The sequence below is a fragment of the Cornus florida genome, unplaced genomic scaffold (genome assembly GCF_030987335.1).
Source record: "Cornus florida cultivar Cherokee Brave unplaced genomic scaffold, ASM3098733v1 CherokeeBrave_3.0.0_Hap2_Chr01, whole genome shotgun sequence".
NCBI classification, from domain to species: domain Eukaryota; kingdom Viridiplantae; phylum Streptophyta; class Magnoliopsida; order Cornales; family Cornaceae; genus Cornus; species Cornus florida.
Genome location: NW_026775571.1, coordinates 94,121,768 through 94,146,661, shown reverse-complemented (window position 1 = coordinate 94,146,661; position 24,894 = coordinate 94,121,768). Strand labels below are relative to the sequence as shown.

The 24,894-nt window shown below is 34.7% G+C and overlaps 2 protein-coding genes, 2 long non-coding RNA genes and 1 pseudogene across 4 annotated transcripts; 4 read left to right on the top strand and 1 right to left on the bottom strand.

Moving 5' to 3' along the window:
* The first annotated feature begins 1,662 nt into the window (after positions 1-1,662).
* On the top strand, positions 1,663-5,302 carry LOC132307034 (uncharacterized). Its single transcript, XR_009482169.1, has 2 exons — positions 1,663-2,866; positions 4,264-5,302. It is a non-coding gene; the product is annotated as an uncharacterized LOC132307034 (long non-coding RNA).
* A 3,551-nt stretch (positions 5,303-8,853) lies between these two features.
* Positions 8,854-18,609, bottom strand: LOC132307027 (uncharacterized). Its single transcript, XR_009482168.1, has 2 exons — positions 18,164-18,609; positions 8,854-9,118 (listed from the first exon to the last, which is right to left on the bottom strand). It is a non-coding gene; the product is annotated as an uncharacterized LOC132307027 (long non-coding RNA).
* LOC132307005 (G-type lectin S-receptor-like serine/threonine-protein kinase At4g27290) lies at positions 13,676-17,848 on the top strand. Its single transcript, XM_059804657.1, has 7 exons — positions 13,676-15,070; positions 15,180-15,290; positions 15,853-15,980; positions 16,159-16,369; positions 16,502-16,745; positions 16,831-16,981; positions 17,065-17,848. The coding sequence occupies exons 1-7, from the start codon at positions 13,909-13,911 to the stop codon at positions 17,368-17,370; spliced, it is 2,313 nt and encodes a 770-aa protein (XP_059660640.1). The 5' UTR covers positions 13,676-13,908; the 3' UTR covers positions 17,371-17,848.
* Positions 18,610-19,330: 721 nt separating the features above from the next.
* LOC132307014 (S-locus-specific glycoprotein S13-like) lies at positions 19,331-22,546 on the top strand. Its single transcript, XM_059804665.1, has 2 exons — positions 19,331-20,881; positions 21,056-22,546. Exons 1-2 carry the CDS (start codon positions 19,668-19,670, stop codon positions 21,195-21,197), a joined length of 1,356 nt encoding a protein of 451 aa, XP_059660648.1. The 5' UTR covers positions 19,331-19,667; the 3' UTR covers positions 21,198-22,546.
* On the top strand, positions 21,091-24,306 carry LOC132307020 (G-type lectin S-receptor-like serine/threonine-protein kinase SD1-1; annotated as a pseudogene).
* The last annotated feature ends 588 nt before the right edge of the window (positions 24,307-24,894 follow it).

Below are 24,894 nucleotides of genomic sequence, written 5' to 3'. Positions count from 1 at the left end.
TGTTTATAAATATCAAAATTTTTAAGAAAATTTTATTTTTTAAACATCAATATTTTGAACAAATCAAGCGAGTTTCAGGAATCAAAGTTTTTAAATGAGTAATAGACTAATAATATGAATTTGATCTTTTATCATTTTTCAAATATATTGATGGAATTAGAATATGTTTTTAAGAACAATTACTTAATTACATCTTACAGCATTAAATTTAATTAACTCCTTTCTTTTTTTCAACACTTTGCACAATTTAATTCCAATAATTGAGTGTACTAAAGAATTGATTCTGCAATTAATAAAAATATTTTGTGCAATTAATTGATTTACAATCTCATAGACTTTTCTTCTTTCTCATAAAAAAAATAAATAAATAAATAAAATAAAATAAAATAAAAAAAAAAAAAAATGAGACATTTCCCAATCACTTCCCCAGGAGCTTCCAACATGTCATATATGCCGAGAGTTTCGCCGCCACGAAACTTGATCAAGTCTCTAGGCTAGTTTCTATGTCACTGGACTCATCTTTCAGGGACCTTTTTCGTCAACAAGCACGTACAGATCGTGAAGCACAGAATCGTTATGACTGATGCAGAGGTTATTCCTAGGACTAGTATGAGCATTTGTTTATGTTCCATTTCATGAGAATTGTAATGGGTTGTTTGGGTTTTGGTAGTCAAAGGCCCAATATCTGGGTGGAATGTAAAAAGACGTATAAAGTCAGAATGTGATTGTTGGAAGTAGAATGCAAATAATGAGGTGATGGAGATGGACAAAAGAAGAAGAAAGAAGAGTGAGACAGAATTGAATTATAAAAGTTCTAGAATTTCTTACAGATTGATGAGAATTTCTATTACCGGTAGAAGAGGGCTTATTTTGGAAGTGAGTTGCAAGGGGAGAGAGAGAGAGAGAGAGAAGAAAGAAGAGGGGGGAATTTTTTTTTTTTCTTAATTTTTTTTTTTTTTTTTTTTTTTTTCAATTTCGGGTTGAGTCCGAACCCGACCTAAACATGTCTGGGTTCTCCAAAATCCAATCCAATTTGAGCCCGATTTGAGAATTTAAAAATTCAAAATTCAAAACTTTTGGGCTGAATTTGAATTGGACTGGATTAATCCGTGCAATTTGCACCCCTACAAAATCAGTTAGTTATAAAGTTTCTATCTAAGTGCACATGTAAAATTTTCATGTTATATGTGGTACAGTGGGATCTCATTTTTAGAAAGTTCTCACTCGGTTTGAAGTGTCTTGACTGTGTTGATTATTATCACTCTTACTTTTGTCATCATTTTTTATTATCTGAGTCCTTAGTTTGTTACTCACAAAAAATTACTGCAAATCAAAAAATTGTACAAAAAATTTGATTGTTTAATTTTTTTGAAAGATTTTTTTTTTTTTTGGCTAAAAACTATAAAATTAAGTGTCTGAAAAATAAAAAAAAATAAAAAAAACCTAACTTGCTCTCGCCTCCGCTCACTCGTTTTGTTCGCGCTACAAATATACACGCACATTATTGTATCGAACGTGGTCTTCAATTTGGGCTTTTGCATGCAAGATCAAGTAGTCAATATTGGCAGCGTTTGAAACAAAGGCCATGACAAGTGGGTGGACCAGCAACCACTTATCTTGGTCAAGATATTTGGAAATTGCTCTTTCATATTTTAACGTGGATTCATTTATATCCCATTCAAATTCTACGATTTTATTAAGCACCACTTTTATAATTTAGATAGACACAACTTTGCAACGAACTACTTTAGAATTTTATTCAGAAATAAATTCCAAACTGCCCACTGGTTGCAGTGCAATTCTTGTTTATAATTTATTCATGCAATGTTAGTTTTTTAAGTTCACAGTGACATCATCATCACAACTGTTCGTGTCAAGGGGCACCGTTTTCTTTGCTATATTATGTTACATTTTTACTTTCACGTTTTTCTACGTTACAGATATCTCTGTAGCAGATGATCAGCTAAGACAATACCAGTCAATCAATGAAAACATGACCTTAGTATCTCCCGGAAGTTCCGTCTTGGTTTCTTCAGTCCAACCAATTCCAGTAACCGATTCTTGGGAATATGGTATGACAGCATCCCAACTCAAACTGTAGTCTGGGTTGCAAACTGCGATAACCAGCTTAATGATTCATCGGGAATTCTAAAGATTGGCGATGATGGAAATCTGATTCTTCAAGACCAGACAGAAAGAGTTGTTTGGTCTACTAATATTCTTGAGGATTCATCATCAAATTCAACTACGGTTGCACAGCTCTTAGATTCTGGAAATCTTGTTTTGAGACATCATGAAAGCAGAGATGGTTATATTTGGCAAAGCTTTGACCATCCTTCTGATACCCTGCTAGCAGAAATGAAGATAGGATGGGAGTCGGGAAATGGTTTGGACCAGTTTTTGACATCCCGGAAGAGTGTGCAGATGACCCTGCTCCTGGAGAACTTTCTTATGGCATCGATCCTCATGGGGTTCCACAATTAGTCATCCGTGAGGGCTCTACAAAGAAGTTCCAAAGTGGACCATGGGATGGTGATCAATTCATAGGAATCCCTCTTGTACCCAACCTTCTCTTCATTCCCAAGGTCATCATCAACAATTCAGAGGGGATGAACTATGAGGATGGTCCCAACTACATACATGCTTGTTTTGCCTATTTTGTCCTTGTTACATTATGGATGTTATGTTTACTTGTGCATGATGATATATATTTGTTTTACTCCATATACTTGATACTTGATACTCTGATATGTGCTGTGTAGTTTAATTATTTTGCCAGGGCCTGTGGACCAAGTTTGGGGGTGAATTTCTTGTTTTGCCCCTCTGAGCTACATTTACTTATCTTTGCTGGTTCTACTCGATCTTGGTAATATCTTTGTGACTTCAGCTTTGTTTTCTCACATTTAGTACAATATGCATAATAAGTTGGGGGTAAGGTAGTGCCTTTTAAAATTTGTTGTTATTGTGTAGTGCACAACAAGATGAATATTAACTACTAAGCATAAGTTTGGACCTGTTTTTGTGTTATGATGTTCATATACAGACTAAAATGGATTAAAAATGGCTTGTATGCCAAATTCATGTTAATTAAGGGTTTTTGAAATTTTTTTATATTAGTTGGTAACATGTGGTCCACTTTGTCAGCATGGTTGTAGTCTGATGATTTTGATTCCTAGAATATTTCACTTTGTACATGTTCACACTTGCATGCATTCTGTGGAGTATAAACTTGATATTTTGTTTTGTTTTGTGTTAAACTGAGATAAGTAGGTGAATTTGATAATTTTGAGAACCAATGTATAAAATATGGTATGTATGTAATTAAATAAAAAAGAGCTTTTTCACTGAGTAACTGGGACTCTTGCCTCATTAAGTATTGAGGATTCACGCAGAAAAGTGAAAAAGACAAGAAAATAAGTTGAAGGGTCAGTTGGGTTTGTAGCCTAGGTTGCTTGAGTAATTAAGTCTTTATGGGTGTTTTGACACCTAATGCCCTAAAACCATCTAGTTTGGGAGTCGTAGGCTAAAATCTCGTTATTCAAGTGATCTAGAGATCTTAAGAAACCCAAGGATTGCACATTACCCTGTTTGAAAAAAAAAATGAAAAAATGAATGATGAATGAAACAAATGCATATTTGTGAAAATTAGAAAATATACCTTGGGGATCGAGATTTGAAAGGTTTGCTTGTGAATTGAGGGATATCACGGAACAGATATGAGTATGGATGGTAAGCCATATGTTTAAAACTGTAGGTTCACTTTTAAAAAGGATTTTGGGGATCGGGATTATTTGATATGTGATTAGACTGACATGTGGGAACCATGATTAATTGTTGATTTGATGTTGGAGGTTCGAAATTTTTCCTGAATAATATAGTTCTCTATACTTGTTGTATTTGCGTGTTATGTATTGTTGGGATATTGTGATATGCGGAACATGTTTAAATGAGCATATTGTGCATTAAGGCACAAATTTTGAGATGTTTGTGGGTATCATCACTGAAAGCCCTCACGAGATTATAACTCGTTCGCTAGGGTAACCTTGGAGTTTAAAGGCTTGTTGCATAGGCTAAATGCAACCGTGATTCCCACGAAAATGACTTTTTAGATTCTATATTGCTAAGGGACTAAAAATATGTAAGTTTAGGGGTGTGATGAATGCTGAATATTGCATATTCAAGCCCATAAACGTGCGTATGTTACGATCCTAAGTGATACTTTTATTCAGTTTTAGATTGATTTTAGTTTATTTGCTTTTGTAGGTACTTTCCCAAAGAAAATGATAAAATCGTGATTTTGGAGACTTAAAGACTGTTACCGAGGCTTACAGAGTTGTCCAAAACCATCTAAAGCAAGCTTGGAGTCTAAAAGGTGATTCTGGAGAAATTCAAGTGCAAAAGTTCGAGCACAAGTTTCCTAACTAGAGCACAAAGTGGAATGAAGCAAGAAAAACAACTAAGGCATAAAAGCTCGAGCGGAGAATTCTTTGCTCGAGCCTTTTCCAAAAGGCTCAAGCTTAAACTCCCTTGGGAAGATGAAAAGACGCTTCGGAAATTCCAGTTGCCAGAGCTCGAGCAGAATGCAAAAAGCTCGAGCACTATCCAAAAAGCTTGAACAGAAGCTTCTTTTCTCGAGCACTCCAGCCAAGGTGATCGAGCACCCTGAAAAAAAGTCCAAAAATATTCTAAGTGTTGATGAAAAAGACGTTTCGGAAATAAAGTGAAGAAATTTGGCTAAATATAGAATTCCTGCTCAAGTCTTGCCTAAAAAGCTCGAGCAGCAGCCAAAAAGCTCGAGCAGAAGATTCTTTGCTCGAGCCTTTTCCCTTCAATTAGAATTTTTAATTGTGGGATTAATTCTAATTAAGTCCTATTAAGTCTCAAACGGGCCTAAATGACCCCAGAAGACCTAAAGCACATTCAATCATTGATAAAAGTCGGTTACTTCTATAAAAGGATGCACAAGGCCACAGAAAACCTTCTTCTTCTCTCTTACAAATAATTGGCGGCTTTTATGGTTTCTGAAGTTTTTCTCTGAAACATTGAAGGTGAAGATTCTCAGAAGAGAAGTGCAGTCCATAATGATGAAGTCTACAACAACACAGAGATATCTTCCATCGTTTTGAGTAGCTAAATCCTCTTTTAGGGCATTAATGTAACCTAAATCTAATTATTATGGTTTGATTGTTCTATACTTTGGGATTTTAATTGTTAATGTATAATTGATTGCATGATTTTAAGCAATTGACTTAGATCTTATAAGCAATTGGGATTTTAATCAAATAAATTAGTTTTTGATAAATTGATACCTTGTCTTAGATTTAATTCTTCTAAAATCATATTCAACATATTTTTATTATGGTTTTAATCAACACAGATGATATCTTCCATCGTTATGAATAGCTAAATCCTCTCTTAAGGCATTAATGTAACCTGAATCTGATTATTATGATTTGATTGTTTTATACTTTGGGATTTTAATTGTTAATGTATAATTGATTGCATGATTTTAAGCAATTGACTTAGATCTTCTAAGCAATTGAGATTTTAATCAAATAAATTAGTTTTTGATAAATTGATACCTTGTCTTAGATTTAATTCTTCTATAACCATATTCAACATATTTTTATTGTGTGAGATTGGAGGCTAAAGACTTCTTGGATAATAAGAATAGAGATCATGTAATAGTGTATAAATAGTTTTTGTGAATGAATGTTTTCATAATCTATGCTTAGGAAAGATGAATTATACTACAAAATTAGTTAGAAATAGATAGGTAGATAATTCGTACCAACCGAAGATAGGTTATTATTAGCTGAAACTCATGATTCATCTTTCTTTAAATTGAATTAAACAAATGTTATTGAGTTTAATTCCGAGTTATATATAATATTGAATTCCCAAGGTTGGATAATTGACCATAGTATGAGGGTCGTGGTGAAGTCAATCCCTAGGATCTTCTCTCTCTGATCTCAATCCTTTTACTTAGTTTAATTTTTGTTCATGTTATTGAATCACAACACACAACAAACAAAACTTCCTTCTAAATTAAAATAGTAATTAATTTAAAACTTGATAAACCACCATAGTTCGAGTTCTCATTAAGTCTTATTAAATCCCAGACGAGCCCAGATGACCCTAGAAGACCTAAAACCCATCCAATCATTGATAGAAGTCAGTTACTTCTATAAAAGAATGCACAAGGCCACAAAAAACCTTCTTCTTATCTCTTACAAACAATTGGCGGCTTTTAGGGTTTTTGAAGTTTTTCTCTAAAGTATTGAAAGTGAAGATCTTTAGAAGAGAAGTGCAATCCATGATGATGAAGTCTACAATAACACAAATGATATATTCCATCGTCATGAGTAGCTAAATCCTCTCATAGGGCATTGATGTAACCCGAATCTGATTACATGGTTTGATTGTTCTATACTTTGGGATTTTAATTGTTAATGTATAATTGATTGCATGATTTTGAGCAATTAACTTAGATCTTCTATGCAATTGGGATTTTAATCAAATAAATTGGTTTTTGATTATCTTAGATTTAATTATTCTAAAACTATATTCAATCTATTCTTATTGTGTGAGATTGGCGTCTAAGGGTTTCTCGGACAATAAGAATAAAGATCATGCAATGGTGCATAAACCGTTTTGTGAATGAATGTTTTCATAATCTATGCTTAGAGAAGACGAATTATATTGCAAAATTAGTACTCGTCATCCACTACCTCATCCGCAAACAACCGAATGCTTCAACAACCATACACTATCTACCTTATCGTGCAATCCTACACCATCCAGCTAAAATTAACCACCATCCCTTATCTTGAGACTCACTCGACAACCGAGCCACTGAATCAACTCACCAAGAGTCGAAACACCCATTACGTACCTCCGTAGGTCTCCCAAAATAAAAATCACATCTCAATTAACTAATATCTAAAACCTCCTTTTACACGACTACGAAATGAATCACATCCATCAATTGGTCACCCAATACCGACATGACTCCACCCAACGCTTTCGTCAATCTATACTTAACACCCATAGCTAACACATCTCACCAAACTGTACCAAAGTACCCAAAACCGACGTCCACAATCCATAAACCACACTCGTAATTCTACCAATCTCTATTATACCTACCACAAGCTGGTGCGAAGAGAACCGTCACACCCAAATCGTGACCTAAGTTACAAACAAACCTCTTAAGGTCATATATATATATATATATATATATATATATATATATATATATCTCACAAAAACCTCACATCGTACGCCTGACCTCCACGGTCACAAGAACCCATACACTAATATATGATTCTTATACACCTCACCCTGGACACCACACTATGCCATATGCTATCATTCTAAGGTTGTGCCCCGAGCACCATACTATGAAAACAATGGGAAAACTGAAACAATCCCCGCACCGCATAGCTCAATCCACGAGCTAGAAATCCATGCCATTCATTCAATAAGAACTAGCACTCAACAACCCTAGAGCAACCGAGCTCCCCGCCTACTTAGGTCATAACCCTCACAGTCATCTATGTCGCCACAAATACTGTACTGTACTAGTAACCTTCACATGCTCGTCCGCATACTCTTATACATACATATATATATATATATATATATAATAACCAGGACCTATACCTTGACATAGTCATGTCCTATCATATCAACTAAAATACATGCCTAGTAATTCATTATGTAAAATTAAACATCCCGTTCATCATCATCCTTTCATAAAACACACGCTTGCATAACTTGTGCTCGACTACCCGTCACATTACCATGTACAACTACCATTCACTTTACTATTTAACACATGATTGCACAAACCGTGCCTACAACTTGCCATTATACCATGCACCTTACACTTGTCATCTCATCACAATTAACATGCTTTCAATCATTTACACATTTCATTGACATAGCCATTTATGTATGTAACACACATTTTAGCAATTAAACACGTAAGCATGTGAACACTTAGCAAGTAAGCATACCTTTTAAAACCGTAAATACATAAGCACATAACACATAGTCAATGCAAGTCAACCTCTCACCCCGTCTAGGTAAGCCACTACCCGTCGTCCGAAAGGTTTTTGAACCTTGACTCTGATACCAAATCTGTAACAACATAAACCCGGTAGTCCAAATCGCTAACAGGTCCCGACCCGACCCGTGAACACCCAATGATAAAATGGTTATTTTACATTAAGTAAGGATAATTTGACCCCAATCACGTCAAATCCTAGTCATTCCATAACATTATAAAAGGTTCTATAGGCATTAGTCATGGTTTGTCCAAAAGTACCCCTGCTCGGTTCAAGGAAAATCCCAACACTGTCTCACTAAAATAGTCATATCTCTCAGTATGATTCAAATCTGAAGATGAGGTTGGTATCATTGGAAAACTAACTTAAAAACCTTGAAAATAGACTCAAGAAAGACCTTATTTGGGTTTGAAACGAATAAGTTATGATTGCTCGAAGTTAGAGGTCTAAAGCTAAAAGTCACCAAGGCAAAATGATTCTAGGAGACCTAAACCGGTTCAGAATACTAGAACCGGTTTAACATGGGCAGTATGCCCACGTTGGGAACCAAATTTCACCCCTGAACTGGTTCCACATGCCAGAATGATAAAAATGACCCATAATTGACTAAATTGAGTATAAAGAGTTATGGGGACCTCTCAGGTCCTAAGAAAGGTTATTAGGATGCTTCCTAACCTGCTTAAACATAATATATATAACATCCAAAGCTCCATTTACACTCATAAACAAGAATATGAAAAATCATTCAATCACCTATATAACTATTCTTCATTCATTTAAGTTACATAATCAAAATAGTCCATTTATATTCATATTCATTTAGCCATCCATGGTTAAAATAGATCATTACATCATTGTCCAAAATAAACATAATATAGTCCCAAAAGAATAATATTACAAGTCTAAAACCCTTAAGGTCACAATTACAATGCCTTTACAATTAAGATCACATAAGCTATACATTGGTCACAAGGATATCGAAAAATGCTCTCATCAGCCTAACTATATTTGTGAGAGTCTGTCATCAGCTACGCCTTTGCTATAACCTGAAAAATGTTAATAGAAGGGGTGAGCACGGAGGCTCAGTAGAAGATGCCTAAAGCGCCAACTTTAGACTCCCTTGAGCCACACATCACACATTGGGATAAAAGGAATCCGAGATCATACTTGGAATTTTTATAGCATTTAATCCAGTATCAATCCTCACAATAGCATTTAGGCATGTCTATACGGATATGCATAAAATGCAATGCAACGCACCATATTCTCCCAACCTTGGTCTCAATCGACCCCAACTTGGCCTATATTGGCCCTAGACTTGGTTTCTACCGACCCTAAACTCACATTTGAAAACTGCTAACTGACTTTACTAAGGCGAGATTGATAATTATCCCTGGTTTCAAATCCAGCAACCATTTTGGGGCCTAGTACAAACTTTTTCATGTCCTACATCAGACCGCACTTCCTCCAGGTCAAGTTAGTACCGGACTCGAAAAATCCGATTCCTTTTATGAAAAATCTTTTCAAAATCCTATTCTCATTTCCTTTTCCCACCATGTCATGCAAATGCCTCATTTTCATCAACTTAACATCAAATTCGTCTAGGGGTGCAACTTGGGTTGGGTAACCCGAACCCAACCCGAGCCCAGCCCGATTTTCACGGGTTTGGACAATCATTTTTACAATTAGGGTTAAGCTTGGGTTGAAAAATCTCAACCCAAATTTAATTAGGGTTCAGCTTGGATTGAAGTGTTAGCAACTCTAGCCAACCTGAACCTGAATTCTAATATTATTTTCATATATATTTTTACTTTTAAATACATTATATATAAAATTTAAACTATGATTACTTTTTTCTTTTCAACATTTTTTTTGTTAAATCTTTAACTTATTGTTTGTTATCATTTAGGAGAATTAATTTTCTAAAAATTTGTTTATAATTTATTAATAATCTACAAAAAAAATTTTAAACTTCTTCTTGTTTAAGAGTAATTTAATCTAAAACTAATTGAAGATCATATTAAATTTTTGGTATAAAGATTAGCCATATGAGCAACCCGAATTAACGCGAAGTTTTAATCCAAAATCTAAACCCGAGTTGTAAGCCCGAATTTAAAAGTATAAAGATGGGTTAGGCTCGGGTTGAGTAGTTAAAATTGAAGATAGAGTCAAGGTTGGGCTCAAGTTATACCTTAAACCTGGCCAACCCGCCCGAGTTGCAGCCCTGAATTCGTCTATGTAACAATAATGGTATAAACATGGCATATTCAGTACAGTTGATATAAGTAAGACATTTACTAGCATTTGGTTTCAAGCAAGGCATTCTCTATCAATTAACCACAAGTAAGACAATTGTCATAGAATCACTTATAGGCATATTATCTTTAATACAATGGAAATAAGCATAACATTTTCCTTAATATAGCTACCAACATGCTCACAACATCTTTCACATTTCACAAGTATGCTAGTACTTAGAATTTAACACAAATGGCATCACATCTAGTACACATAAGCATGCTTGAATCATTAAAACACATCACCATCTTTCAACTAGCAACAAAATCATGATGTAACATTAGACATGAAATTAAATGAAGAACATGCTAGTAGTTCTCAATTAGAGACAAAGTTTAGGGATTTAGAAAACCCCTACCTCCATAGAGCAAGTCAAACAAGCCCTAAGGCCTCCCAAATCTCAAATCCCTCCAACCATGCATTATTAGTCTCAAATGATAGCCCTTGTCAAGCTCTTCCACTTTCTTTTCTTGGCTTTCCTCAAAATTTTATCCTAGCCTCTCCAAATCTAAGCTTTAAACATTGGTGTATGTGGTGTATAGATGGATATATAAAGAGAAACAGAAGAGATAGAGAGAGAAGGGGCAATCCAAAATGAAGAAGAAAATGGAGCATGGCTTGGTCTTCCTTTAGATTCCAAGGCTACAATTGTGCCAAGTGTAAACAATTGGTGGGTTTCTAACTTATGCCAAAGTTATCTTATTGCCCTCTATAACCATTAAAACTCCTATGTCCTAATAAAAAATCTTTCAAAATGTATAGATATAGGTGAATGCATATAAATGTAAAAATACCACAATGCCCTTTAATTAAAATGGCAAAATCGAGAGAAGTTCCCGAACTCGAAAATTGCCCTTATTTCTGAAAAATTCTAAAAATGATACCATTACTTCTAATTGACTTAGAATAATTAAAATGAACTTCTAAAACCCTTGGCTCAAGGAAATGACTATTAGGACCCGTGTGGAATGCAAAACGAGGCACGAAAAATAAATAAATAAAAATTTGAAAAAAATCCAAAAAATCCAGGACATTACAAACATTCTCCCCTCCCGAACTCGCAATACTCTCATTGCGGTCGAGCCACCTGCCTACCCGGATGGACATCCGGACACCGTTCTGGCCGGATACTTGGCGTGACACCAAAACAAGGATCGTGTCTTGCTCTGATACCAAATGTAACGTGTGGATATTTGTCCATTTACCTATAAATTTTAACTATTAAGTTAGTCTAACGCCCTCCCATATATACCCAATCAATCTTCCATTTGAATTGGATGTAGAACAAATTTTTCCTTGTAACGCCTTAATACTATCACTTGGATGTGAGACCTACACAACACACACTCATGCTTAGGAAAGATGGGTGTGTTTTTATTGACGGGGTATTGCATAACCGTTAAATATTATTTTCACTATAGTAATATCATCACCTTTTCCTCTGCCTCAAGATGGAAACATGTGGTGACCCTAGATGATTCCACGTGGCCATCTAATAAGTTGGTGTCATTGCATTTGCCATTTTTTATTGAAATAATAGTGTATTGTGGAATAGGTGACTATTTTTTAAGCATACGATTGTTACATAATCTAGAAAGACTATTATGACAAAAAAAATAATAATAATAAATAATAATAATAATCTAGAAAGACTATTAGCCTGCTAAGCATACGATTGCAGAAATTCTTGTGTCGTTTTATTCAACCCATATAAACAAATTGGTAATGAAAAAAAGGGCAATCAACAAATTATTCAACCCACGTGTCTGGCAAATTTGAAAAAAAGGGCAATAAACAAATTAGACCGAGTCAGCATATGAGTCTATAAATCATAGACTCAACACCAGATTGTTAAAAAACAAAATCAACATCAGATGGATGCGTGTATGCAAACGGGGAACCCGAACTGGAACAACGGGGGATGAAAACTGAAAGATATGGATTTTGATTTTTTGAACAATCTGAAATGATATGCCGATATGGGTTTGAACTTCTTCTTGTAGATTTTGTAGTTTGCAGTTGCAGAGAGAGAGAGAGAGAGAGAGAGAGGGGGAGTACAGAGAAAGGGGGGGAGGGGGGTTCAGATATATATATATATATATATATATATAATTTATATTGTGTATATATATATATATACACAAAAAAAAGATCATAAAAAATTTCACCAAATAGGATTTAGTTTGCAAAAACAAGAATTACAGACCTTGATTAGTTGATTTAGAAAAAAAATTAAAACAAAACCCATTCATACAAGTAGCAGTTGCAGAAAGAGCTTCTGATTCTTGTAGATTTTGTAGTTTGCAGTTGCACAGAGAGAGAGAGAGAGACAGAGAGAGAGAGAGAGAGGGGGCAAGTTCAGAGTCAAGAACAAGAACAAAGATGCAGGCGATTGGGGAGGCTGAAATGATTTTTGACAGGGTTTGCTTGTTATATAAATGACAAATTTACCCATTTAATTTTATATAATTTACATTCTTATCTTTTACATTAAATTTGATAATTAATTTATATATATTTTTATTTTTATTCAGGTAAATAAGCTAAATATAATAGACACTCACAAAAAAAAAATTTTGATTATTGAAAATTGGTAGTTAAAAATGGTAATTGGAAATGATAGTTGGAAAAAAATAGTTGTTGTATAAAAAAAATAACATTTTGGATGAAATGCATTATTGGAGCAAAGTTGTTAAAATATAACATTTTGACACTATAACTCCTGTCAAAATATAAATTTGGCATGTAAAAATGATGCGCATAATGTACCCAATAAAAGCATAATGGTGCGCATAGTCATATGAGCATTGCGAGCTCCAAAAATGAAAATATATATCTTCTTTAAAGAAAAACATTTTGCTTGGGTAAATTTTATAATCATCAAAAGTTATAACAAAAGGCTAGCGTTTAAGTAGCCATTTGAGTAGGTGGGTGTGTGAGTTTATTGCTAGGATTTATATATATATATACACTTTTTTATTGCCAGGGCTAAAAAAAAATAAGAAGAAAAAGGCAAGCTTTAGAATATATGTAAAAACTCCAAAAGAATTATTAATTCATATTTAAGAAAAAAAAAAAAAAAAAAGTAGTAAAATTATCTGGGAAAAAAATTTCTAAAAATCATCTGAAATTAGGGGAAAATATGTAAAAGTACTGTTGGCAGATATTTTACTAAAAGACCTTAATCAATTTATTAGGAGGGTAAAACCTATGATTAATATAGTAAAGATCTTCAAACAAAAAAAATACCTTAGTATCATTTTAATTTGGATGTATGGATAATGCATATGATAGGAAATACGTCAAAACTGACCATGTATTTAGAATTCACTATTGATGTTGTTGACCAGAGCAGTCTCCCACGTCTTTAATTCCTTTGGAAATGATGATCTAATGGGCATATCATAAAAACTGTTCATGTCAATGGGCACCGTTTTCTTTGCTATATCCTGGCATTTTTGCTTTCATATTTTTGTTCCATATAGGTATCTCCCTAGCAGATGATCAGCTAAGTCCATACCAGTCAATCAATGGAACCATGGCCTTGGTATCTGCCGGAAAAAAGTTTCGGCTTGGTTTCTTCAGTCCCAACAATTCCAGAAACCAATACTTGGGAATATGGTTTGAAAGCATCCCAACTCAAACTGTAGTCTGGGTTGCAAACCGCGATAACCCACTTAATGATTCATCAGGAATTCTGAAGATTGGCGAAGATGGAAATTTGATTCTACAAGACTACACACAAAGAGTTGTCTGGTCAACTAATATCAAGGATTCATCATCAAAATCAAGTACTGTTGCACAGCTATTAGACTCTGGAAATCTTGTTTTGAGACATGAAAGCAGAGATGGCTATATCTGGCAAAGCTTTGATCATCCTTCTGATACCCTGCTAGCAGGAATGAAGCTAGGAAAGGACTTGAAAAATGGTCTGGACAGGTATTTGACATCGTGGAAGAGTGCAGATGACCCTGCTCCAGGAGAACTTACCTATGGCATCGATTCTCGTGGGTTTCCACAATTTGTCTTGCAGAAGGGCACTATCAAGAAGTTCCGAAGCGAGCTGTTGAATGGTGAGCAGTTCAGCGGACAACATTTTCTACCCGACCTTCCCATCATTCCCAAGTTCATCACAAATTCAAAAGAGATGTATTATGAGTATGATATCAAGAATGAATCTATTCTTACAAGGTATGTCTTAACTTTTTGGGGTTCACTCCAACGTTATGTATGGAACAATGGTGGCCTTGAATGGATTGCCATGCATGGTGTGCCTAGCGACACATGTGATAATTATGGCCAGTGTGGTTCAAATAGTATTTGCACAACCAGTGATACTAGGATTTGCAGCTGTTTGACTGGATATGTACCCAGAGTAGAACAAGATTGGGAGACGCTGATTTGGTCTGGTGGGTGTGTTAGGAAACAGCCATTGAATTGTTCCAAAGGAGAGGGATTTATAGAGATGAAGGGTATAAAAATCCCCGATTTATTGCAGTTTTGGATCAACACCGGTATGAGCCTTGAGGATTGTAAAATGGAGTGCTTGAAGAATTGTTCTTGTTCAGCTTATGCTAATTCACAAGTTACTGGAGGGGGAAATGGTTGCTTGCTGTGGTATGGGGACCTGCTTGATATCAAGCGTATCATAGAACTTGGTAATCAAAAACTTTACATACGGGTCACAGCTTCGGAGCTAGGTATATTTCTTGTGTTTTTTTCATACAAGATTACACTACAATCAAGTTGACTAACCCGTTAATCTCTCTTGGATTGTTTTGCTAATTAAATTCATATTGTTGATATCAGATTCCAAGAAGATCAAGCCACTAAAGTTGGTGGTGATTGTCGTATCAGTAGCTATAGTAATGCTTCTTGTTGCTTCTTGCATAATATGGAAGAGGAAAGCACAAAGACAAGGTAAACTTACGACCTTTATTGCAAAAATCCAGCTTTTAATGAATTTAATAATACTTGAAAAAGTAATAAGACCTAACTATGTCAAGTCCCTGAACGTTGTCTCCATGATTATTGACTTCTTTACAATTTTGAATTTTACATATTTTTATTATCTAATAGAGGGAATTTTTTTGTCGAAGTACTTTAAAATTTTATTCAAAAAATAAACTCCAAGCTGCCAGCAAGTTGCAGTGTATTTACAGTTTACAGTTTGTCCATTTGTTGACCAATGGTTGCTTCAATAGAAAAATCTCAAAAACAAGTTCTGAATTGCTTTTTTTTGTAGAAGAGAAGAAAAATGAGAAGGCGTTTTATGAAACCTCCTGGACCAATACATTCAGATTATAATAGTATGTACTTCTTTGTGTAAGGGATTAAAATTGTATTGACCATATTCTTCAGATAAAAACTTCACCAAACTGACCAAAAGGTCCAGTTTTTAAGTTAGGGAATGTTCTTATGATCCAAAATAATATTAGTTATATATTCTTGAACCTATTGTGATTAACACATATGCTATCAGACTCTCAAGCTAGAGATGAAGAAAACATGGAATTACCAATTTTCAATATGATCACCATTGCGGAAGCAACCAACAATTTTTCGGATTCAAATAAGATTGGAGAGGGTGGCTTTGGACCCGTATACAAGGTAATCTCACTTGAAGTATGTAATTATGATTAACATATGGTGTGTGTGTGTGTGCGTGTGTGTATACAGAGAGGAGAGATTTCTTGTGTGTTTGTGAGTGTGTTCGCTAATGTATGAAGCAAAATTCCAATCTTTGGCATGATAGCCTAAAAAATCGTGTTAACTTTAAATTTTACAGGGTCAGCTAGCAACTAGACAAGAGATAGCAGTCAAGAGGCTTTCAGAGAATTCAAAACAAGGACTCCAAGAATTTAAAAACGAGGTTATATTAATTGCAAAACTACAACATCGAAATCTTGTGAGGCTTTTGGGATGCTGCATTCAAGGAGAAGAGAGAATATTAATATATGAGTATATGCCCAATGGAAGCTTGAACTCCTTTATTTTTGGTTTGGCTCTCAACCTTGCTTAAATTGAATCTTTTTTAGGCATTATTATAAAATTATTTTGACAAATATGAGTATTAAATAAAGTTGTTTTCTTTGTTACAACACTTCTCTTCTTATTAATATTATTTGAAGGTGGTCCAAATGATGCAAGTAAATCTCTTTCATGGAAGAGGCGCTTTAATATTATCGTGGGGATTGCTCGAGGGCTTCTTTATCTTCATCGGGATTCAAGATTGAGGATTATTCACAGGGATCTTAAAGCCAGCAATGTGCTACTAGACAATGATATGAATCCTAAAATCTCAGATTTTGGCATTGCTAGAGCTTTTGCAGGAGACCAATTACTAGACAAAACTAGAAGGGTGGTTGGAACTTAGTAAGTGCCCAAATATTTTTTATGGTACATGCATATAAGATAACTTTCGTTGATTAATTTCTTTACTTTTCTTACCATGGCACAGTGGTTACATGTCTCCGGAATATGTCATCGATGGCCTCATTTCCATGAAATCAGATGTCTTTAGTTTTGGAGTGCTAGTTTTGGAAATAGTGAGTGGAAAAAGGAACAGACAGTTCCATCATTCAGACCATGACCACAACCTTCTTGGACATGTAAGTTCATTGTCAAAATTGGTTTTCTTCCTCATTGCAGTTATTCTGTAAGGTTAATTATTTCACGATATATGCTTTGTCAGTCATGGAAATTACTTATTGAAGGGAGGGCCACTGAGCTAATAGATCCACAAATGGAGGATTCATTTCCAATATGTGAAGTACTAAGATGCATACAGATCGGCCTCTTGTGTGTGCAGCAACGCCCCGAAGATAGACCAACGATGTCCTTTGTGGTCTCATTGTTTGATAGTGAGGGTACAATGTTTCCCCAGCCTAAGCAACCTGGTTTCTACTCGGATAGAAGCCCTTGTGAGACAGAGTCTCAGGTAAAGGAAAGAACTTGTACGATAAATAAGATGACCATTTCTATAGCAGAGGGTCGGTAGAAGTAACTTATAAAACGACCCACATATTTATTAGGAGGCATAAAAAGTGAATACAAATTATTCCTTCCACCACTTTTTTTTAAAACCCTTATGTTTGTCTTTAATATTGATATGGTATTTAAGTAGGCTCACATATAAATATATTTTAGTGTGATAGGATGGTAGGCTCGGTAAGTTATTTATTTTTGGAATATTTTTGTAGTCTCTTTCATCCGCGAGCTTCTTATGACACAACAAACAATTGGAATAAGAAAAGGTTCGAACTTAGTGGTAGTCTTTCACCTTCTAAAGTGTTCACATGTTGACGAGTTCACAGTTCAAAACTTCAAATGCCGGAAGGTTTCAATGTGGTCGTGCCAGAGTCGAGGTCCACCCAAAAGTGTTTAATTATTCCAATCTTTGGCGAGTTGAACAGCCAAGTTATCAGGGGAGTGAGAGTTAGAATGACCTAGAGTGCTAAAGAAGATTGTTATTGGTTCAACACAAATGTGTTTATCCAAATGTAACCTATTTGCATACACAATAATCATGAAATCACTGCAACTTCCTACAATTTTGAGTAAAACAATTATATAATCAATAAGAAGCATATAATGAATGAATAATCACTTATAATCACTCAAACAAGATGCAAAAGGGAAAAGGAATGAAACAGAATCAATTAAAAATATACATATATGTATTATTTGTCGTTTAATTTAGCGCACATACAATTCAATCCAACCACTAACTAAACAAACTAAGACATATTTAAGCAGAAATTCCAAACTTTAGGAAGATTCTGGATACCGACCTAGTAATGAAGAAGACTCAAGTCACTCGATGGAAGTTGGTTGTGCTTGAAATTGCTTCAAAAAATATCCCCAAATTACGAAGTCGAAAGCCACCGTTTAAGAACACGCGTAAACCGGCGAAGCGGACTTTTAGGGTTAGGGTTTCGCCGTTGACATTAAAGGAGTGAAAGGTAATAGTTATTTGTTAGTGTGCGTGTGTGAGAAACACACAGATACCAACTTGGAGAACGGGAAGAAAGGGTTATTCAATCCAAACGACGCCGTCTCTTTTTTAAGTCAAATAATAAACTTTTATGTAATTTAATCTAATTAAATCAATTTGTATATCTAATATACGAAAAAATTCCTCACCTAAAGAAGTTTCTATAAAATCATCACGTAATAATTGAAATAACCGAATTGTCCCAAAAAAAAATCAAAAATAATTATAAACTTACCAGGAGCATGCTCCTGAATCGTGAATTCAAATGTTTGGATTAATTCTATTGACTTGGATTATTAAAAAAGATTATTTTAGTTAATTAATATAGGCACTAATAAAATTAAATAAATAAATAAATAATTTTTCTAATTAAATTAATTTTTTATTTGTATTTTACATATTATAAGCAAACAAATTTTAGCTTCCTTCTTCCAACTTTAAATTGTTACCGTTTGACTAATTGAAAAAAAAAAAAAAAAAAAAAAAATCATTTCATCTATTAGAAGTGATTACTTATTTATTTAATTTTTTAAAAGTAAAAAACACGCTAACATACTCACTTTTGTTCTATAGAATTTTGATCTCAAGACCTTCTATTTGCTAGAACAGGGAGAGAATAATTATTCAATTTTAGATCATATTACAACTTTATAACTAATTAATTCTTTGACAAATTAATAAGATAGAAAATATATATTACGTACTTGAAATCAATTAGTTATAAAATTCCTATCTATGTGCACATGTTAAATGTCTGTATCGGATATTATCATTCTTACCTCTGTCATCATTGTTTATTATTTGAGTGTTTGGCTTCTAACTCAGAAAAATTAACTATAAGTAAAACATTTGTACAAAAATTTTGATTTGTTAATTTTTGTAACTGAGTGATTTTTTTTTTTTTTTTTTTTTTTTTTAATAATAAAAACTCAGTTATAATAGTACGCATTTTTAAAATAAAATTAAAAAAAACAAAAAAAACAAAAAAACAAATGCATTCACATATTTTTGTACCGAACTTAGTCTTCAATTTCGGCTTTGCATGCAAGATCAAGTAGTCTCAATATTGGCAGCTTGAAACAAAGGCCATGATAAGTGGTGGACCACCGACCACTTATCTTGGTCAAGATATTTGGAAATTGCTCTTTCAGCACCACTTTTATCATCTAGAGAGCCACACAACTTTTCAACCAAAGTACTTTAGAATTTTATTCAGACATAAATGCCAAACTGTCAGCTAGTTGCAGTTCAGTTCTTGCTTCAAGTTAACTGTGACATCATCATCACAACTGTTCGTGTCAATGGGCACAGTCTACTTTGCTATATTCTGTTACATTTTTTCTTTCGCATTTTTCTACGTTATAGATATCTCTGTAGCATATGATCAGCTAAGACAATACCAGTCAATCAATGAAACCATGACCTTAGTATCTCCCGGAAGAAAGTTCCGTCTTGGTTTCTTCAGTCCAACGACTCCAACCAATTCCAGTAACCGATACTTGGGAATATGGTATGACAGCATCCCAACTCAAACTGTAGTCAGGGTTGTAAACCGCGATAACCAGCTTAATGATTCATCAGGGATTCTAAAGATTGGTGATGATGGAAATCTGATTCTTCTAGACCAGACAGAAAGAGTTGCCTGGTCTACTAATATTCTCGAGGATTCATCATCAAAATCAACTACGGTTGCACAGCTCTTAGATTCTGGAAATCTTGTTTTGAGACATCATGAAAGCAGAGACGGTTATATTTGGCAAAGCTTTGACCATCCTTCTGATACCCTGCTAGCAGAAACAAAGAGAGGATGGGAGTCAGGAAATGGTTTGGACCGGTTTTTGACATCCTGGAAGAGTGCAGATAACCCTGCTCCTGGAGAACTTTCTTATGGCATCGATCCTCATGGGGTTCCACAGTTAGTCATCCGTAAGGGCTCTATGAAGAAGTTCCGAAGTGGACCATGGGATGGTGAGCAATTCATGGGAATCCCTCTTATACCGAACCTCCTCTTCATTCCCAAGGTCATCATCAACAATTCAGAAGGGATGAACCATGAATATGGTCCCAACTATGAATATCTTCCTATAAGGTCAGTCTTAAGTTTTTCAGGTTTAGTCCAACGTTTTGTATGGGAAAATAGCAGCCTCGAGTGGATTGTCATACATACCATGCCTAACGATCCATGTGATAATTATGGCCATTGTGGTTCTAATACTATCTGCACAAGCAGTGATACTAGGATTTGCCGCTGTTTGGCTGGATATGTACCCCGAGTAGCGCAAGATTGGGGAATGGTTATCTGGTCCGGTGGGTGTATTAGCAAACACCCGTTGAATTGTTCCAAAGGAGAAGGATTTATAGAGATGACGGGTATAAAAATACCTGATTTATTGCAGTTCCAGATCAACGCTAGTATGAGCCTTAAGGATTGTGAAATGGAGTGCCTGAAGAATTGTTCTTGTACAGCTTATGCTAATTCAGACATCACTGGAGGGGGAAGTGGTTGCTTGATGTGGTATGGGGATCTCATTGATATCAAATGTTTCACAGAACTTGATAAACATAAACTTTACATTCGGGTCACAGCTTCGGACCTTATTTCTGTGTGTGCGCGCACGCATTCGTTTAAGATTATACTAAAATCAAATTGACTAACCCATTAATCTTTTTCTTGGATTGTTTTCTTAAGTGAATTGGATCATAGAATTGATGCCAAATTCCAAGACGATCAAGCCACAGGTGTTGGTGACGATTGTTGCATCAGTAGCTTTAGTAATGCTTCTTGTTGCTTCTTGCAAAATATAGAAGAGGAAAGTACAGAGACGAGGTAAAGTTTAAACCTGCAAAAGATCTAGCTTTTTTATTAATTCAATTGTCAAATAATAATAATAATAATAATAAAACAATTCAATTATACTTGAGTTAAATTTATATTTCATTTTAGGGTGAAATAACCTGATCTCCTTTGAAGTTTGTCCAAATATCTCAAAGCTGAAACCATTGTCAAAATAGCCCTAACACCCTTTGAGGTTTTCCAAATTTCTTTGACTACCCCTAATGTTAGTTAGAGTTAATTATGTCAATGGAATATTTTATAAATGTCCAAAGTACCACTAAGTGAGAAAAAATAACTCACATAACCTTGTTAGTATACCAAATAATCATTTCAGCATATAATTAAACATATAATTCAACATATTTGCTGTCAAAGCAAAATATTCAACAAATAATTCATATAATTCAAGAAAATAAACATTGGCTAATAATAATTCATCATTTGATTCATTAACAAACCACTTGTTAAAAAAAAAAAAAAAAAATTAAACTAAATCGTCTTCAACTGCCCATAAAAAATTATTTTCAACTCTGCATAAGCAATCCAAAAGGATAGATATAAGAAAGGGTATTTTTGTCCAATTAACTTTGGTTGAAATGGTCATTTGGTATTCTAACAAGGGTCATTTGAATCTTTTTCTCTCACCTAAGGGTAGTTTGGACATTTTGAAAATATTCCATTGATTAATGTTAGAGGTGGTCAAAGAAATTTGGACAAACCTCAAGGGGTGTCAATAATTATTTTTGACAAATCTCAAGAGAGGTCAGGGACTATTTTGACAGCAGTTTTGGCGGAGAGATATTTGGACAAACCTCAGGGAAGGTCGGGGCCCAAGGGGTTATTTTGACAATAGTTTCAGCTCAAAGATATTTGAACAAATATCAGGGGAGGTCAAGGTATTTCTTATTATCCTAATGGAGTCATTTTGCTTTCTATGACCCATTTCTTTTTTTCTTTTCTTTTATAAGCAGAATTTCAAACGAAGTAGTTTAGAATTTTATTCAGAAATAAATTCCAAACAGCCAGCAAGTCGCAGTGTATTTCTTGTTTGTAATTTGTCCGCTTTGACTAGTGGTTGCAAAAAATCTCAAAAACAAGTTCGGAATTGCTTCTTTTTGTAGAATTGCAGAAAAACTGTAATGCGTTTTATGAAAACCTCATGGGCCATAACATTCAAATTATAATTTTATGGACGACAGTGGAGTACTTTTATGTTGGTGATTAAAATTGTATTGACCATGTTCTTTAGAACAAAACTTCACCCAACTGGCCAAGAGTTTATGTTTGGGAATGTTATCTTATGATCCAAAATAATGTTCGTTCTATATTCCTGAACCTGTTATTATTAACAGGTATGCTATCAGATTCTCAAGCAAGAGATGAAAAAAACATGGAATTACCTATTTTCAATATGATCACCATCGTGGAAGCAACAAACAATTTTTCTGATTCAAATAAGATTGGAGAGGGTGGCTTTGGACCTGTATACAAGGTAATCTCAGTTGAATTATGTAATTTCGATTATCATATGGTGTCGGTATGTATAGACAAGGAGAGAGCTTGTGTGTTGTGTGTGTGTGTTTGTGTGTGTCGCTCATGTATTGATAGCTGAAGAAGTCATCACATTTCAAATTTTGTAGGGTCAGCTAGCAACTGGACAACAGATAGCAGTGAAGAGGCTTTCAGAGAATTCACAAGAAGGACACCATGAATTTAAAAATGAGGTTATACTGATTGCAAAACTACAGCACCAAAATCTCGTAAAGCTTTTGGGATGCTGCATTCAAGGAGAAGAGAGATTGTTGATTTATGAATATATGCCCAATGGAAGCTTGAGCTCCTTTATTTTTGGTTTGGTGCTCTAACTTTGCTTAAATTGAAATTCGTAATAATGCCAAAAGAATAGTATTAGTAACATGACAAATATGAGTACTATAATACAAACACTTTTATTTATTTATTTAAATATATTTTTTGAAGGCAGCCCAAATGACGCAACTAATTCTCTTGTATGGAAGAGGCGTTTTGATATTATCATGGGGATTGCTCAAGGGCTTCTTTATCTTTGCCAGGATTCAAGATTGAGGATTATTCATAGGGATCTAAAAGCCAGTAACGTGCTACTAGACAATAAGATGAATCCTAAAATCTCAGATTTTGGCATTGCCAGAGCTTTTGCAGGAGATCAATTACTAGAGAAAACTAGAAGAGTGGTTGGAACTTAGTAAGTGCGCAAATATGTTTTTAAGGTGCATCCATATAAGATAAACTTTCATTGATTTCTTCATTTTTCTTATGATAGAACAGTGGTTACATGTCTCCAGAGTACATCGTCGAAGGCCTATTTTCCATGAAATCAGATGTGTTTAGTTTCGGAGTGCTAGTTTTGGAAATGGTAGAGTGGCAAAAGGAACAGACAGTTCCATCATCCGGACCATCACCACAACCTTCTTGGACATGTAAGTTCATTGTTAAAATTGGTTTTCTTCCTCTTTGCAGTTCTTCTGTAAGGTAAATTATTTCATGATTTATGATGCGTCAGGCATGGAAGTTACTGATTGAACGGAAGGCCTTTGAGCTAACAGATCCACAAATGGAGGATTCATTTCCAATGTCTCAAGTATTAAGATGCATACAGGTTGGGCTATTGTGTGTGCAGCGACGCCCCGATGACAGACCGATGATGTCCTTTGTGCTCTTAATGTTTAGTAGTGAGGACACAATGCTGCCCCAGCCTAAGCAACCTGGTTTCTACACAGATAGAAGCCCTTGCGAGACAGAGTCTCGGGTAGAGGAAAGAAGTTGTACAATAAATACGATTACTATTTCAATAGCTGATGGTTGGTAGAAGTAACATCATATTTTAACCCACGTGTCTGTAAGGAGGTATAAAAATGATACAGATTATTTCTTCCGCCACCTTCTGCTAAAGCCTTATCTTAGAATTTAATATGATATGGTAGTTACGTAGGCTTGAATGTAAATATATTTTATTGTGATAGGATGGTAGACTCAGGTAAGCTGTTTATTTTTGGAATGTATTTGCAGCCTCCTTTACCCTGCGAGATTCTTATGAGTTAACATAGTGTTCAAATAACAAATGGTTGTAATTTAGTGATATATCTTCACCTATCAAAATGCAAGTGAAGAGTTCATGATGCCATAGGAGCAAATTGGTCATGTGTCAAGTTGTCAACACAGTTTTGGATACGTCAGACCACATATCAAAGGATTTCAATGCAGGAATATCATTAAAGAACTCGGCCCAATTGGTTCTTTCTTTCCTAGATCGTTCCAAAGACTATCCTAAGTTGAACTAACCCTAAAAGAGACTTATATTAACTTAGGGTACTGAAAAATAAAGGGAAATATTACACTGAAAGTAAAGGCAATAAAGTAAATGTGAATGAAGATAACATGAAAACAATAAATGGAACTGACAAATGTACCTTAACTTGCAAACTGTTTCTCAATAACAATTGATAATGAATAGCTTTAAAGCTTAAATAAAACAGGTCAAGTAAAATTGGAGAGAAATGAAATAATGCATTAATAAACCAGAAACCAAGCAAAGCTTGATAGCCATATAGTTAATAGCTACAAAGAAGAACAAAAGAAGCTTGAAATGAAACGGAAACGGAATGGCAACACGAGAGCGGGTCTTGAGGCTTCAGGATGTTGTTACACGTCCT

Bases quoted from the DNA above. Each gene is read 5' to 3' on its own strand.
- LOC132307005 (XM_059804657.1), top strand. From the start codon at position 13,909: ATGGCCTTGGTATCTGCCGGAAAAAAGTTTCGGCTTGGTTTCTTCAGT. The intron at 15,071-15,179 runs GTATATTTCTTG...TGTTGATATCAG, and splicing joins GGTCACAGCTTCGGAGCTAG to ATTCCAAGAAGATCAAGCCA. The intron at 15,291-15,852 runs GTAAACTTACGA...ATATGCTATCAG, and splicing joins GAGGAAAGCACAAAGACAAG to ACTCTCAAGCTAGAGATGAA.
- LOC132307014 (XM_059804665.1), top strand. From the start codon at position 19,668: ATGGGCACAGTCTACTTTGCTATATTCTGTTACATTTTTTCTTTCGCA. The intron at 20,882-21,055 runs GTATGGGGATCT...TGTTTTCTTAAG, and splicing joins GGAAGTGGTTGCTTGATGTG to TGAATTGGATCATAGAATTG.